General features: G+C 38.4%; 1 protein-coding gene across 2 annotated transcripts in view; it reads right to left on the bottom strand.

Annotated features, from left to right (window-relative positions):
* The window catches only part of LOC130916051 (unconventional myosin-Va-like), a 29,009-nt gene extending 13,526 nt beyond the window's left edge, over nt 1-15,483 (bottom strand). Inside the window, exons 1-25 of one of the 2 annotated variants that reach the window (XM_057836422.1) lie at nt 15,087-15,483; nt 14,256-14,366; nt 13,580-13,751; nt 13,270-13,414; nt 13,038-13,194; nt 11,191-11,334; nt 11,010-11,091; nt 10,806-10,913; nt 8,126-8,232; nt 7,770-8,035; nt 7,609-7,690; nt 7,391-7,531; nt 6,913-7,038; nt 6,512-6,595; nt 6,102-6,230; nt 5,814-5,911; nt 5,262-5,348; nt 5,053-5,161; nt 4,767-4,978; nt 4,525-4,681; nt 4,000-4,239; nt 2,706-2,954; nt 2,366-2,459; nt 2,164-2,306; nt 1,991-2,095 (exon numbers count right to left, since the gene is read on the bottom strand). In XM_057836422.1, coding sequence (XP_057692405.1) covers nt 1,991-2,095; nt 2,164-2,306; nt 2,366-2,459; nt 2,706-2,954; nt 4,000-4,239; nt 4,525-4,681; nt 4,767-4,978; nt 5,053-5,161; nt 5,262-5,348; nt 5,814-5,911; nt 6,102-6,230; nt 6,512-6,595; nt 6,913-7,038; nt 7,391-7,531; nt 7,609-7,690; nt 7,770-8,035; nt 8,126-8,232; nt 10,806-10,913; nt 11,010-11,091; nt 11,191-11,334; nt 13,038-13,194; nt 13,270-13,414; nt 13,580-13,751; nt 14,256-14,366; nt 15,087-15,113 — 3,375 coding nt within the window. In that variant the 5' untranslated portion in view covers nt 15,114-15,483. Of the gene's footprint in view, nt 1-1,990; nt 2,096-2,163; nt 2,307-2,365; nt 2,460-2,705; nt 2,955-3,999; nt 4,240-4,524; nt 4,682-4,766; nt 4,979-5,052; nt 5,162-5,261; nt 5,349-5,813; nt 5,912-6,101; nt 6,231-6,511; nt 6,596-6,912; nt 7,039-7,390; nt 7,532-7,608; nt 7,691-7,769; nt 8,036-8,125; nt 8,233-10,805; nt 10,914-11,009; nt 11,092-11,190; nt 11,335-13,037; nt 13,195-13,269; nt 13,415-13,579; nt 13,752-14,255; nt 14,367-15,086 lie in introns of those variants that run through there. The other variant, XM_057836424.1, reaches the window with a different exon arrangement.
* Nucleotides 15,484-16,562: the final 1,079 nt, after the last annotated feature.

Below are 16,562 nucleotides of genomic sequence, written 5' to 3'. Positions count from 1 at the left end.
ATGCATTTGGGCTGGAGAGCGTAGTTATAGTCATTTTATTTATATCGGACATTATTATAGGTCTAATTTTTATTCTATTTTGTAGACTAAAGATTGCTTTATTTATGTGAGATTTGATTCTTGATTACAAGCTTAAAAAAAAGTTCTTTATTTAAGTTTCATGTGTTTACATTTTTTGCACTTTATACTTGTAGGAAGCTTTTAGTTGTAAGTTAGTCATGGCTTCTGTTTGTGCAATTCTTTTGTTTCAATATATATATATAGAGTATCTGACTGTATATACTTTATTTGCCGTTTGTTGTTGTGATATTTGACTTTCACTTTATACAACAGTTGTGTACTGTTGTACTGGTTGTGACTGTACAGTACATTGTGAGACTGTGAAATTGTTTAATTTATATTGTATTTTGCTTACTACAGTTTGCTTTATCTGACTTTTGTAAGTTTTGATACTTGATTAAAAGCTTAAAAATAAAAGTTCCTCCTTTCTTTTCCTCTTTTAGAAAAGGTTTGGCGCCATCTACTGTAAGTGCTGACAATCATTTGGGGTAAGAAGTTTGAAGTATGCAGTGCAACAAAATCTGATTAATATACGAAATATGGACATATGGGTTGGATTGCATGTATGGGGTTCACAGTACACTGTGACGAAATGGTGGGCCAAAAATATGGGCCCCTAGGCATTATTTTGCTTAGGGCCCCCAAATGGCCAGGGCCGGCCCTGGGCACATTGTTAAAGCCATGTTTAATGGGAGGATTGGCTTTTTCTGACTGTTATCAGATTAAAAGCAAGTCACACCGCACTCTTGACTCCCGTCATCATTTCAAACAACACATACAACGCAGAGACGAAACCCACCGGTCACATAGATTCAAGTCAAGATTTTGCTGATTTAGGAGTATTATAGATAAAAAGTTCGCGACGAAGGCTCTCTACAACAGAGCCTTTCTGAGCAGTCTACTGCTTTAAGATGGCGGCTGTTTACTAACGCCAGTGAGTATCATTTCGCATCTAGTTCTCTATACATTTGCTAACGCTACCGTGTCAATCATTTCGCATCTAGTTCTATATACATGTGATATCTAGCGTAGCATCATTTGGGCGTAGTTTGTAGGCTGTCACTACAGTCAGGTATTATTGGAGACACCTATCCTAGCATCGCGTTTGCAACGGTGTCACAGCTCCCTTCCCTCCTTCCCACTCCCGCTTTTCTCTCTCTGTGACTTTTCTCGCATCATTCAACCAACGTAGTAAGGCATGGTAACGCACGCCTTTACATCCTCAGTAACAGTGTTGCAAAGATGAGAAAAGTAATTAATTAGATTACTCACTACTGAAAAAAATAACACCGTTAGTAACGCTGTTATATTCTAACGTCATTATTAACAACACTGGCTTGGCAACACTGGTTAACCTCATGTATTTTTTGCAAAATGACATTTAAATACCATTTCTGTAGTCCTCAAAGTAAGATCATGGACTAGATAAATCAGAATACATACTTACCGTTTTTTTCCTTTTAAAAAAATCAATATACTTAATTCATTAAGCTTATTAGTGTTCTAAGTGTTCATTAGTGTATCGAATTGTGGGTCAAGAATTGTGATACGAATAGACAGATGAATTTTTAAATTGGAAAAGCGCTTCTGAAAATTGTGCCCAAATTTTTTTCATCTTCATAATTTCGTTTTGATGCATACTGCACATCTTCCGTTAGTCAAAAAAACTTGGTTTGATTTTGGAAATATTACTCTGTCCATGAGGTTTTAGAAATAAGAAAATGAAATTGCTAAACCAAAAACCAAATAATAACTAAATGGAAATAACACAAATTGTCAGGGGTACCCAGACTTTTTCAAACCCCTGTACCAGTTATGCCATGCTTTAGAGTAGATTTTTTAGCTGGTTACTCAACTAAGTGTGACTAATCTAATCTCTAAAACATGATGGCTCACATAATGTATGATATTGTCCTGTTCAGTACATTACCGCATTGTCCCCAGAGCTGTTCTGTCCATTAGTTGAGCAAATTGTTGGACTACATTCAGGCGAGTTGTTGGATTCCGATCTCTCGTGAAATGACTTGCCCGGACTCTGTCAATGAAAAAGATTTTTTTTTCATTGTAAGAAACAAAACACAGATTTTAAAAAATATGTCTAACCAGCCTGAGCTGCAGTTCGTCCTTTAGGTCTTTATGAAGCTCCTGTAGTTGTAGGTATTCACACATCAGTTTTTCATAGCGGGAACGCTCTTCAACTAACTCTTCCTGTAGTTTTTCAGTGTTTTCCACCTTGGCTTTAATCTCTGATAACATTAGTTGTATTTTTAAATTAGGAAGCCAACAAATTTTTCAATTTTGTTACCTGTTAACTGTTGTTTTTGTTCCAGAATGAGTTTATTAAGGTTTTCTTTATCATCGTTCAGCAAGCTGTTCTTCATATTTAATTCCTGTACCACCTGATAGCAAATAAAAAAACAATTTCAAAATGCTGTAGTAGTGCTGTATTTTTATTTGGCATGTTTAACATCTACTGATTTAACACATGCGGCTTTTCTCCATCCAGCAATGTCATGCAGTTGTAGCAGCAGACAATGACAGCATACAGTTGACTTAACATTGACCTTTGACGGTTGTCGGGCACCATGACAAACCAAATTCAGGAAGACACAAGAAAAAATAAAATGCAAGAAAAGAATGCCGACCTGTTGTGTCTGCTCCTTGTAGACGTTGCTCTGATCTTCCAGGATTTCCTTTTCATTACGCGTGTTCTCCAGCTCTTGCTGAAGGAAGGAAAGCTGCTCCATCAAGGAGGGGATATTTTCTGCCTTGCTTCTGGCCTTTTGCTCTAATTTCTGAAGACTTTCAATCTCTTTGCTGTGTCGCGCTCTCTCCATATCTTGGGTCTTGACAGTCACAGTCAGTTTCTCGCTGAGCACTCTGAGGTCTTTGTGCTGTGGGGGCATGCAAACACATGGTGTGCATGTGATGAGATGACAACGCCCGATTACAGTGTTTTAAGGAAAGTTGTCTGTTTTTCCTCATAGCAAACAAACAGCAATAACTACCAGCGCCATTGACGCCGATAGACCTCCAATGCATTTTGTAGGGGCTGGCAGTGAATGATCTCACCCCACAGTCAAAATGCATTTGACGTCTATCGCTATCACTGGAGTGAATGACATTCATTTTTCACATTCCTAGTATTTCAATGGACTTAATTGTATTAGCACGAATTACAGTATTTTCCATACTATAAGTCACTTTTTTTTTTTCATCGTTTGGCTGGGCTGTCAACAGACACCTATGTAACTTTTATAGCCATGCTATAAAGTACAATGTTTTTGGTCTCTCTCGCTGATAAAATAAAAATACCCCTAAAAATGCAACTTATATTCCAGTGTGACTTGGTTTTTTTGCCCCTCTTCATTGTGCATTTTTGGTTGGTGCGACTCAATAGTTAGAGAAAATTCAAAATGACAAAGTACAGACAATTATGAAGATTACGATTCCAGGTTACAATCCTTGCAAGAAATATGTAAAAAAATTTAAAACACAAATTTTCAAGGGAAAGTGACTATTTTGGGTTTTTTAAAAAACAATGATGATATGATTAATTTGATTTCATTTTCAGTATTATTTTAATTATTATTAAATATTCTATTTGGAACACTATGATACATTTCCGTGTTTAAATTATTCATTTTTTGGTGTATAATCTTTTTCTATGAATAAAAGTATTTTTTTTAATTATTAAATTGTAGATTAAAAACAAAAATAATATACTGAAAATGAATACAAAACAAAAATGCACTCTGGTAATGACCCCCAATAACACTTTAAAGTTGTTTGTTTTTTTGTTTTTTGTTTTAAATTTCATTGTAAATAAATTAGTGCCCAAAAAGGGTTAAAGATGTTTTTTCTCCAACATAAATCCAGCAGTGTGGCCACAGTCAGTATTAGAAAATAAGAACATACCCAGAAATGTAATATTCTTACTTGCTCATCTATCTTGCATTGCAATTGCATAATCTTGTTCTCCATGCCAACATTGAGATTCTTGAGATGCTCCACAGAGCGCGCCTCAACCTTCAGCTTCTTTAATTCCTTCTTGGCCAGTACACGACGCACACAGCTCTGCAGCAGGACGATATCTGCCCGAGAACGTTGATAGCGCTGCCTTGCCAACCAGCCTTTCACCCACTTTTGGATGACCAAAGCCTTCTGCTCATACAACATCTGGAAAGTGATGATTCAGAACATTTAGGTGAGCTTATGGCAAACACATAAGAGTAAATTTGTAAGTACAAAAAACAGACTATTTTGGTTGGAGGGTCTTTACACTTTAACTAATAAAAATATATTTATCTAAACTAGGAAGACTGGCTGTGAATGATCATCTTTCAGTCCCACTGACTGTGCTAAACTTTCAATCCATTTTGACTGGGCTTGCAGTGACGTCTAGCGCCGTCAACGGCAACAAATGGGTGCCCTATAAGGGGTTTATATTCTATGCGACATTACCCTAAAATACAGCTTTCTAGCTGCATGCGCCCTGAAGAAGCACTGAATGACAAGAGCTGCTGAGCGCAGCTTTCGGTAGGCTCTTCTGGCCGCCCACATTCGAACGCTGCGCTGAATGATGATGGCTGCTTTTGTTCTCCTTAAAAATGCTACATAACTGAAAAGGGGAAAGCAAATGTAACATTTCTTGTGAAAAATACTAAATATTTTCTTCTTCGCGTGATGTAAGTCAGTCTGCTCACCAACGTGCCTGGTGACCTCGTACATGTCTTTGAATGGTTATGGCAGATTGCTTCATCCTCAGGTATTTTTTACGTGCCAGCCAACAACGGATGGTTTTTTGAATGCTGACGCAAGCCCTTCGTAACTGCTCAGAACGCAGCTTTTCCAAGTAGGCCACCTGGCCAGCTCGAAAGAAGATCTTGTTTTTACCAAACTGATACAGGTTCTGGTCCTGGGAACAAACCCACATTTCAGTATCATTAATATAGACATTGTTATGACCGAGATCCTGCCTTTAATATACACCTGGATGAGCTTTTTTAGGACATTTTGAGAAGTCTGCTTTCCATCATGGAGAACATCCTTTTGCTTCATAAGGACGCGGTAACGACAGAAGAATTCCTGATAGGTCCATCTGGAACATTCAGAAACATACTGTAGAAGTATTCCTTACAAACACTGCCCCTGTGTATTAATCATTTATAGTTTTTCAAAGATGCGTCTGTCACTGAGACCTGGATGGAAATCCGGCAGCTGATATTCGGATGGTTTCCAGGATGCCGCATGCTCGTAGTTGCTGCACTGCCCTTAAAGGGTCCAAGCTTTATTAGAGTGAAAGACAATATATTAATAATGTGTATTCCACAGAAAAAAAATCTTGTTTGATATATTGAAAAGACACGGAATTTCATTTTTCTTATGTGTAATGAAGAAAAAAAGTAAGAATATTGCCAGGAAGTGGCCCCTGACATGGGAGCAGATATTTTTTGAATGCCAGTACTATTATATCCAATCAAATCGCAGATTGACTGCCCTTCCTCACGACACAACAGCACTCATTCTCACATGTACCTGTGCCTCAAGTCTATCAGTGTGTATGTGCGTGGATACTGGAACTGACAAGATATGGCAGCGTTCATCGCGGTTTCAATTCTTGTATTCAAACATTATTTTCTCGAAGAAATATAAGAAATATGAAGATAATTTATATTCGGTAATGTTTTCCTTTTAAGTACATGAGTTATTCAAATGAGAATTTCTAGTAAAATCAGCATTTTTCACTTTACCTGAATGGTGCTTTATGGTCATTCGGTTTGATGCATCGTACGTAATGGGGAGTCGTAGAGTTAAGTGTGTCCATCAGCAAATGTAGAGACTGTCGAAACTGTATAATAGAGAAGATGAACAATTTCTAATAAAGAATGTAAAAAAATAAATAATTATTAAAAATACTAATAAAAAGAGATAACCACTTTATAAAAATGAAGTTTTATTAGCTATATTAGCAAAATATAAAAGGAACTAGGATTTATTTGTTGTTTAAAATTCCAGTGGTCACCTGTTTCTGACCTCACCTGCAGTCCCACGGTCTTCTTATTACCTCTCTGTAACTGACCAGATCTTCCACTAACGCTTGTAGCGGGTCCCTTGCTGGAACTTGTTGCTTTTTCTTTCCCCATGAACAGCTTCAGCAAGAACTCAAACTGAAAACAAAATAAGAAGTCCTTAAAATCAGTGACCACCAGGTGGCAGTTTTGATTTAAAATCCAATATGAATGTGTGGTTTATTTCCTCCAATAAACTGCAACCATTTTGCCAACATTTGGGTGTGTGCTTGTAAAAACATCACGTATGAATTTCCAATTGAATTGCAAGCTGAATGGGTATTAACAACAATTTCCTTTGAATGACCGTTGCACATCCATTCGGACAATGAAAGGAAATATTGCTATACACAATGGCAGTTGCCACAAACACAAATTACCTTGCTCTTTTGCAACACGTGTATTTGCTCCTCATTGACTGTATCATTGTTTTTGTCCAGGAAACCGCCACACTGGTACTCCACCTGGGCACAGAGAACTAGCTCAGAAATGTTTTAGGTGTAAAATGGGCAAATGTAATAATCATCATGCTGAAATTGTCTCCCAAACACGGTACAACTGAATGTTGAGGTAAATCAAGTCATTGTTGGTATTCGCAGTGAAACTAAAACTTCATTAGAACATTGAGTCATCCTTCGCAAAAGGAAATGATGCAGTGCATGGAACACATTTTTCATTAAGTCAAATTCTGTTTAGGTGGCAAGAGTATGCAAGGATGAGAACAGGCCAAAAAAATTCCCAAAATAAAATCTTTACATATAAAAATTTCGCATGATCTTACCTTATCTGCAAAATGGTGGATTATGAAGGCTGTATTTGATAACCTCGGTTTCTCAAAGTGAGTGTTCTGCTTTAACAGTGTGTTGTACATTTTCTGAGACCATGAGCCGTCAGAGCCGTTTGGCATCTATGGAAAAAGGAAAAACTGAGACATCTTATAAACTATAATTCGCAAGAATCTGTCCGTCTGCTTTATTCGGACACTATGAAGCTCACAGTCGACAAACTTGCTGGGAGCCCTTATATTGAACGGAAGAAGAACAAGTTTATTTTTTTTAAATATTTCACTGCCATTGACAGCAATAAAAGTTAAATATATTTTAACTTGGAAAGCCAGCATTGAATGATCATGTTTAACTGCCATTGACAGCAATCGACATCATTATAATAGAACACTGCTTTTGGAGTGTTCACAGTCTTAATTCTCACAAAAATGCTATTAACCATCATAAAACAAACAAGAAAATGCAGCATTTTACTTTGCACTCTTCATCCAGAAGGTCCAAAATGCCCAACTTGGCCTCAATGAGATTGATACATGGTTGGTTGTCATAGAAGTCAATCAGCGTCCATGGAATTTGCTCTTTCATGTACTCTTCCTGCTCCAGTTTAAAGACATGCTGAAGACAGAAAAGGTGACCATTTTTGCCACGCATTTTTTGATGAGACAATAAAGAAGACAGAGCACTAAACATACCAGATTGAACTGCTGCTGGAGCTTCTCATTGGCATAGTTGATGCAAAACTGTTCAAAGCTATTTGTATCAAATGTTTCAAACCTAGAAAACGAGGAGAATTGGGAAATAAAATGACAGTAAAAAATGGCAAAAGAAAAAAGCCATCATGATAACAACGTACCCATATATGTCCAGAACACCAATGAATGAATGTCGTTTATCAGTCGATTTGAGCACATTGTTAATACAGCCAACAATCCAGCTGAAGAGTCGAGCATAAATGTGTTTGGCCAGGGCGTCTCGGCCATTGACTGCATCGATTTTAGAGACACCCTTGACGTATACTTCTGTGGTCGTCTGGAGTTTCCTGTGGCAGAGCCAGTGGGCCATTTCTTCACAGGGCACCCCCATCAACTCGCAGAACACCACCAAGTGGGCATTTTCTTGCTAAGGACAAGTAATATAACAATGCAAGAAATCGAAGAGAAAATCTCCATCAACCATATGATCACCCCCGCTTATATTGTTTGTGCTTACCGAAATGCTGCTTCTATCCCTTGAATGATCTTTCACCTCCACATTGCTCAGATGAAGAATGGCTGCCAATATCTGGTAGATATCCATCTGATGGCTTTCACAGATTCCTGAAAGTAAAAAAACGAGAATATGTAGGGGAGGACAGGATTGGTTGTCAAACCTATTACCTATTACTCGACCCCAAGAAGGCGGTGTTGTGCAATATTAGTATTTTAATTATCAGAATTGCACTAATAAAAAAAAAAAATCATCTACATTTTCTTTACTGTACAGTGTTATATCACTTTGAGGTAAGAAGCAGTGGGTTTTTTTCTTCCAAAGATCAATTTCATCATTTTAAGGTGTTCACCATTTTTTTCATGGGCTTTTAACCAATAAGTTTCTAGTAATGAAAGTGTTACATTAAAAAAGTAAAAGCTACAGATTTTATTGACATTCTTTAGTTAGCCTTTGCTCGCTAGCTGTTCGATTAGCTTCTAGCCAAACACAGCAATTGGGGTTGGTTGTCACACTTAAGAAGTTGTCAGACCGTCATTAGTTAAAGGGACTCAAATAATTTTGATTTTAATTGCACAAGGCACAGTGAAAGTGTTTCCAGCAGCTCTCAAATGTGTACAAACTCTTGAAAATAATTATTTAAGGTAGTAAAAGACACTAGTGTGCAGTGAATTGTGCAGGCAGTGGGAACACCGTATTTGGAGAGCACAGACTATGTCGGTCATCACTAGGGATGGGAATTGATAGGATTTTTACGATTCCGATTCCATTATCGATATTGCTTAACGATTCGATTCTTTATCGATTCTCTTATCGATTCTAATTTGGGGGAAAAGAAGAACAAACGTTTTGATCGGCATCGAGTTTGTTTAATCAGACGTCACAACCTTACAAACTCACAACAAGGTCAAAAGAGGCCCAAAGCCTCAATATTAGCTGTGGCAATAAGTGGCGAATGCACAAGAATGTTTAACATTTTACTGAAACATTTTTCTAATAGAAATAAGAAATATTGATATATATTGGCATATAGGTCGTTGGTCTGCCGTTAACAAAATGTGTTAAACTTGCAGGGGTCCCCAAACTTTTTCCAGTGAGGGCCGCATAACTTTTCCCCTCTCTGATTAGGGGCCGGGGTCAGTTTGTAACAGAAAAAGTGTGACGACTGCAGGAGTGCCTAAATGTAAAAAATTATTGTTTTTCAGAAAGCCACAATCAAATAACCCTTTCTGGATATTTCACGGAACAAAAGTAAATAAATTAAAAATAATAATATAATATAATAATAATAATTTATAATAATAACACTATTAATCAAATAGATAATAACCAAATAACCCTCTCTGAGTTCTTCACAGAAAAAGGCCAGAAAATAAATAACACCATTGAGAAAAAAAAATATATTCAAAATGCTCTCTGGTATTGTTCAGGGGGCCAGACCAAATGTTGGGGTGGGCCGTATTCGGCCCGCGGGCCGTAGTTTGGGGACCCCTGTTAAAGCGTATTATTTACCAGTATATTGAAATGCATGCCTTTTAGTTTTTATGGTGCTTTCACGCTCAAGTGGGGGCGCCCTTGCGCATCCTCTCGCGAAGAAGAACGCGCTCACGTGAAGAAGAGCGCGCTTACACGCGAACACGCGAAGAAGAAGAAATGCCGCATACAAGCGAGTGAGTGAGTTAGTGAGAGAGGGAAGCACTGCTACTACCCTACGTTCTTTGTTAATGCTTGTAAAATATCTACAGAGGCAACGCCTGTATGTATCGTCTTTTGTGTTGTTGTTGCGTGTTTCCACTCGCGATCGGACACTTAAATCCAGTTGTGTAGTGGTTTGAACGATGTGCTAATGCTAGCAAACGCATGCTAACTGTGTTGTTATTACTGAATTAGCAGCTAATCATCGCTGATTTACGTTGATGCAAACCTGTTTGTTATTGGGGACGAAATTGATTTGTTTCATTTCTATTTTTAGTTTCACTCTTCAAGTGATGGTTGAATAAAGTCAGCAAATTATACCAACGTCTTCTGTATCGTCATTTCGGAGTTTAGCTAGCTGTACAGCTGTCTCGGTGAGGACAATGCAGTCTATTCCCTCCCGATGCAGTTATCCCCACCTTCCCTCCCAATGCAGTTATCTCCACCTTGCAATGATTGCAAGTCGTTTTGTTGTAATTTTTCCTCGTGAAGTGAAGACACACTTTCGAGCGTTTGAACCTACGTGCTGTCATTGTTATGTTTATGGCTGCAATGCTCGTGCTTCGTGCTAAACCATCGTAACCTTTCATTTTCACCCTCTTTCCTGGTGAAGTGTAGCCAAACTTTGGAGCGGGTGGTTCTTGGCGCCATGCTAGTTTGATGCGTTTGAACAACAAGACAGTCACGACGCAATATGCGTCTTCAGGACTCGTTAAAGGGATCGTTAAGGCTTTTTCATTGTGATGTCGAGGCCTCGAAAAACTAGGAACCGGTTCTGAATTGGAATCGGATTTCGATTCCCATCCCTAGTCATCACTATATTTTAGTTAGTGAATAGATATTAAACAATGGGTTCATGCTCACTTCTGAACTCAAATTTTCTGTTGAATAGCTCTAAATGAGTTCTTTTTATAACATAACTTGAAAAATTGACATTTTCTGTTCTGTTAAAGCAAATTTGTACATAGTACTTGACTACGGTACTCACCTAATAATGAAAAGGCTCTTCTTGTGTTGCACATATCATTGGCATCATCCACGCCCTCAATTATTGGATTGCGACCCTGGTTAGTATAGTGAAAATCATTCGCATCACCTTGAAATAGGAGACAAATCGGTAGTAAACAACAGTGTTCTCACATTGCTTGCAAATCCGAATCAAGTCAAGATGTTGTGTCTAAATTCCACTTGCCTAATTTGAAGGTTTTAAACTCTGGTAAATGAGATGAGGCGCACAGTTGGTAAAATATATGATAGTTCCTTTCTCCATGGGCCTGAAAGTAAAGAAGATGCATGCATTTAAACATTGATCATCATGTTGCACAAATGCAGAAAATAAAAAAATATAACGATAGGCGGGATGGGAAATTTACCTGAAAAACAACTCTTGACTTTTCCAGCAAGTATGTTCGCATATAAGCTCCAATGATGCGATGCTTCTTATCAAACCCGATTTCGATGTACTTCCCGAAGCGACTGCTGTTGTCGTTCCTAGTCGTTTTAGCATTACCAAGGGCCTAAAAGAAATGCACACAAAACCTCTAACAACATTGGACAAGCAAACATTGTGTCAAAATTTTGGCTGCAGCTCTTATTGGATCTCAATTTAATTGTGTAAGTGCACCTTAAATATATGGATCATATTAATTAATGTACAGTGGTATGAAAAAGTATCTGTACCTTTTAGAATTTCTCACATTTCTGCATAAAATCCCCATCAAATGTGATCTGATCTTTGTCAAAATCACACAGATGAAAATACAGTGTCTGCTTTAAAACCACCCATACATTTATAGGTTTTATGTTTTAATGAGGATACCATGCAAACAATGACAGAAGGGGGAAAAATAAGTAAGTGAACCCTCTGCCTAAGGAGACTTAAAGAGCAATTGAAACCAATTTTTACCAAACAATTTAAGTTAGGTCTGTGCCCAATCACTGATTAGTGGTCCAAAGCTGCCCTGCCCACTATAAAACACACACCTGGTAAGAAGTAATATCTTGATGAGAAACAATGTCTGATGTGCATCATGGCTCGGTCAAAAGAGCTGTCTGAAGACCTGCGATCAAGGATTGTTGATTTGTATAAAGCTGGGAAAGGATACAAAACCATCTCTAAAAGTCTGGATGTTCATCAATCGACAGTCAGAGAAGTTGTCTACAAATGGAGAGAGTTTGGCACTGTTGCTTCGCTCCCAAGGAGTGGCCGTCCACCAAAGTTGAGACCAAGAGTTCAGCGCAGAATACTCAGAGGTTAAAAAAAGAACCCAAAAGTGTCTACTAAAGACTTACAGAAATCACTGGCACAGTCTAATATCTCTGTGCACACATCAACTATTTGTAAAACTGTCGCCAAAACTGGTGTTCATGGGAGGACTCCACAGACGAAGCCACTGCTGTCTAAAAAAACATTGTTGCTCGTTTAATTGCTCGCACTTGGACACTCCACAGAAGTTTTGGCAAAATATTTTGTGGACTGTTGAAACCAAAGTTGAATTGTTTGGGAATAACACACGTCATGTGTGGAGGAAAACCAACATTAGCACCACATCCCCACCGTGAATCGGCCTGGACAACTGACAATCATTAATGAAAGAATGAATTCAAAAGGTTATTGGGATGTTTTGCAGGAAAACCTGAGGCCGTCGGTCACAGTCACAGTTGAAGCTAAAAATGGATGGATGGATAGATGCTGCAACAAAACAATGATCCGAACACAGAATTCAGAATGGTTTTAGAAGAACAAAATACACGTTCTGGAGTGGCCAAGTCAAAGTCCAGACTTGAACCCCATTGAGATGATGTGGCATGACCTAAAGACAGTGATTCATGCCAGACATCCCAGGAATCTGACTGAACTACAGCGGTTTTGTGGAGAATGGGCCAAGATTAGTCCTGATCGATGTGCCAGACTGATCTGCAACTACAGGAAGCGTCTGGTTGAAGTTATTGCTGCCAAATGGGGGGCCACAAAATATTAAATGTGATGTTCACTTACTTATTTTCTCCCTTTTGTCATTGTTTGCATAGTATACTCATTAAAATATGAAACCCTATACATGTTTGGCTGGTTTTAGTTAAAGCAGACCATTTTTTTCATCTGTGTGATTTTGACAAAGATCAGATCACATTTGGTGGTGATTTTCTGCAGAAATGTGAGAAATTCCAAATGGTTCAGATACTTTTTCATACCACTATATTCCGCAGTGTTAAGCATTACCTCCATGATGGGATTGGAGGCCAGAACCTTCTCTTCAATATCAGCGTCACCAGAGGACCCGCTGACTGTAGCAAAGTAGCGCATAGCATACTTAGCAGAGACTGTTTTACCAGCTCCTGACTCACCACTCACGATTATGGACTGATTCTGTTGATCTCTGTATAAAGATGGGAGATACGTAATGAGCAATAACAATAATTATCAGGCAGTAGAAATCAAAAGTTAAGAAAACCTGGCCATCTGCTTGTATGCTTCCTCGGCCACTGCAAATATATGGGGGTCCATGTCAGCCATGTTCTGCCCGTGGTAGGCATGGATGATGTCAGCCTCATAGATGGGCAAACTCTCATAAGGATTGACGGCGACAAGAACAATGCCTGTTTATTGCAATAAAAAAGTATTTTAGTATGTGTTCCTTTAAAACCAACTTGCCCCACAGTAATCAGGATCATATAAATGAGGTCAGTGCATACAGTGAGCACAACTCCAAAGTCTACAGCAACAGATAGTGTGACTCAAACGAGACGACTGACGCCCATTACCACAGTACGTGTAAATCAGCCTAGAGTCGATGAAGCGCACTTTGATGTTGTGTAAGACTGCCGGTTCATTGAGGTAGCTGAGGGCAGTGAGGTCGTTTTCCCCCACTAAGATGTTGGGGTTCCGTAGAGGTGGCAGATTATTTCTTCGGGAATCTACTTTGTGTTCTACTTGCTGTAAAAACACATGATGCACAGTTAGTTCTATGACCAAGTAGAATCTGAAATGATTTACAGCTACTGAGGGACTGACTGTCTTGCGCAAGATAACTTTGCCTTAAGTCACTATACACCTGCATGTCCCAACTCGACATAAGAGCTCAACATTTAAATTCCTTCAAGCACTGTGTTCATCCATGTCTGCCCTTGGCTTACTTGGCTACACTGGTGCCATGCTTTGTTTTGTTTTTGCATTTTATTGATTTACTCACAGTTGAGGGGCTACAGTGGGGAGAACAAGTATTTGATACACTGCCAATGGTTGGCAGTGTATCAAATACTTGTTCTCCCCACTGTATATACATAGAAGCGAACACACTATTAGCATGAACAAATACTGTATTAAGTCTTTAAAATATCAGTCAGAAGCTCTTTTTTTATATCAGGAAAAGTCTACTATTTCACCAAGACTGTTTTCAATGTATATTCACTGTACTGTACTCCATCCGCTGTAACTTACAGTGCCATCATCCAGCAGTAGAAATAACATCTGGTCACCAGGAGCGTAATCTTTGAGGAGCCTTGCTGACTTCCACACTTCCACAGTATCTGGGAGCCACACCCGAGCATCCTAGTTAGTATACAGGTGTGGGAGAAACAAGGTCAGAAGCATTGAAAATTCAGCGGCTGGCTGTGTTTTGGTGTCATTGAAGGTGACAGATGTCCAATCCATTTAAACATGGAGGTTGGCAGTGACTTGCAGACACACAGTACATAAACAGACACATATATACATTGGCTCTTGCCTACTTGTTCCCATGGATTTGGTTCCCCACACACCCTGAATCATGACAATTTTGAGTCATATAGGCCACACTTAAAAACCAAATGTTCAAAATTTGGCATATGTATCCCAAAATATGATGGCCACATATATTCACTCCACGTCTTTATGGAGTTTTTTTTTTTTTTTTTTTTTTTTTTTTTCAAATTACCAAAAATAGTCACTCGCCCTAAGGCAGGATAAGAAAAGGGTCAAATAAATAAGTAGAAAGTACAGATACATGTTTTTAAATATAGACCGTGACTGATCAAAACATATACCTGAAATAGTCAATATATAAAAGTTAATGAAAAAAAAATAATAATCAAAGTTACACGATAAAACTTCTAGACCATGTAACTATGGTAGTAGTAACTTGTGCTTTTACCTTGAAACACATGGCACAGCAGTCGTAATAGAGTACCCCATAAACATGAATATGTACCCCTATTTATGAATTTACGAGATTGGGTTGTTAAAGCACAGCACAAGAGGAGACAGTTGACTGAAAGGTTAAAAAAAAATTACCTTGGTGTAAAGTTCTACGCTTGCCATGGCGTTAAATACAGATCTATCGACGTTTCGCCTCCGAAAGCTCCACTTGTGGAGTCGCCGTCAGCATTCTTCCCTAAACCAATACCTTTATATAAATAAATAGTAGTGTTTCGGATGATATTAAAAAGGTGCTTTCGGAATAGCGTCCGTAGTCGGCTACACTCCGGTTCGGAATCGGAAACTGTGTGCTTAGGCTGTGAGGGAACTCGTATAATATTTAAGGCGCCGCATTATATTCTAAACACACCCCTATTGGTGTCGGTAACGGTAGATTAGATGAAATGTGTCCATTTATAGCCGTATACTTCATAAATACAGCAATTTCACGCTATCTTGAAGTACTTTCAAAGAAACGCTGGACTGTTTTGCGTCAGGTCACAAACGCAGTACACTTTGAATGATAGAAATAGCCTTTGAGCGCCACTTGGTGGCCAACAGTGGAACTCAACACCAAAACGGGTTCAGTAAAAACTGAACGGGAGTAAATAACTACATTTGGAGTTTTTACAAAAACAACACCTCATAAACTGCGAGAAGGGCTCTGCATGCAGACTGTGGTGTAAGAAAATGGACGCTTGGACTGGACGTCTATCGCCGTTAACCGCAGCTAATGAGTTAAAACATTTTATGACATTTCATATAGTTGCATTAGCATGTGCTATCAAAGCAAGTAAATCCTCTTTAAACTTTTATGTAGCAAGTGACTTATTGGTATTAAACAAAACAAATAAAGACCTGGCATCTACATAGGTGGACATCATATTTAGATTTTGGGACATGTAGGGCACAATATTAAGATTTGGTAAACAAGTGTGGCCCACATGACACAAAATATGTCCACCTATGTGGAAGCCAAGTATCAATTATATGTATATAATGATTGATAATATTTATGAATTATAAATCAATAAAATGTTAAAACAAAATGAGAACAGAAATACTCCGATTATGGCCCCAAATACCACCCTAAAGTTGATTTTAAGAAATATTTAACTCATTGTCTACCATTGGCGATAGAATGTCCAATTCATTAAACTGAGAGGACTTTGAATAATCATCTTTAATGCCATTGACGACGTCAGATGTTAATGGTATCCAATGGGTGCCTGATGAAGGGACACGTTTAGAATAGTATAGAATTGAAACATTGGCGGTCATTGACAGCTATTCTGTCCAATCCATTTTGACTGGGGTGTCTGCCCTAAAAGACACCAGAATTTCCCATTTGTGGATCAATAAAGTATCTATACATCAAGAGGCAAAATGGCTTGGATGTCCATTGTCACAAAAGCTGCGATTAATTTGAAGTTTCTTATTCTTTCACCACAACACATACTCAAAATACTATGCACATACATGGGCTGAGAGTAATTCAGTTTAGTGTGTGGCAATATTTTGAATTATACCCCCCCTTTCCTCATGTGACTAGCATTTAACAAAGCAGCCAGA

This window comes from Corythoichthys intestinalis, chromosome 5 (genome assembly GCF_030265065.1).
Source record: "Corythoichthys intestinalis isolate RoL2023-P3 chromosome 5, ASM3026506v1, whole genome shotgun sequence".
NCBI lineage: Eukaryota > Metazoa > Chordata > Actinopteri > Syngnathiformes > Syngnathidae > Corythoichthys > Corythoichthys intestinalis.
Note: the sequence above shows the minus strand (reverse complement) of the source record. Positions and strands in the feature narration are given on the sequence as shown.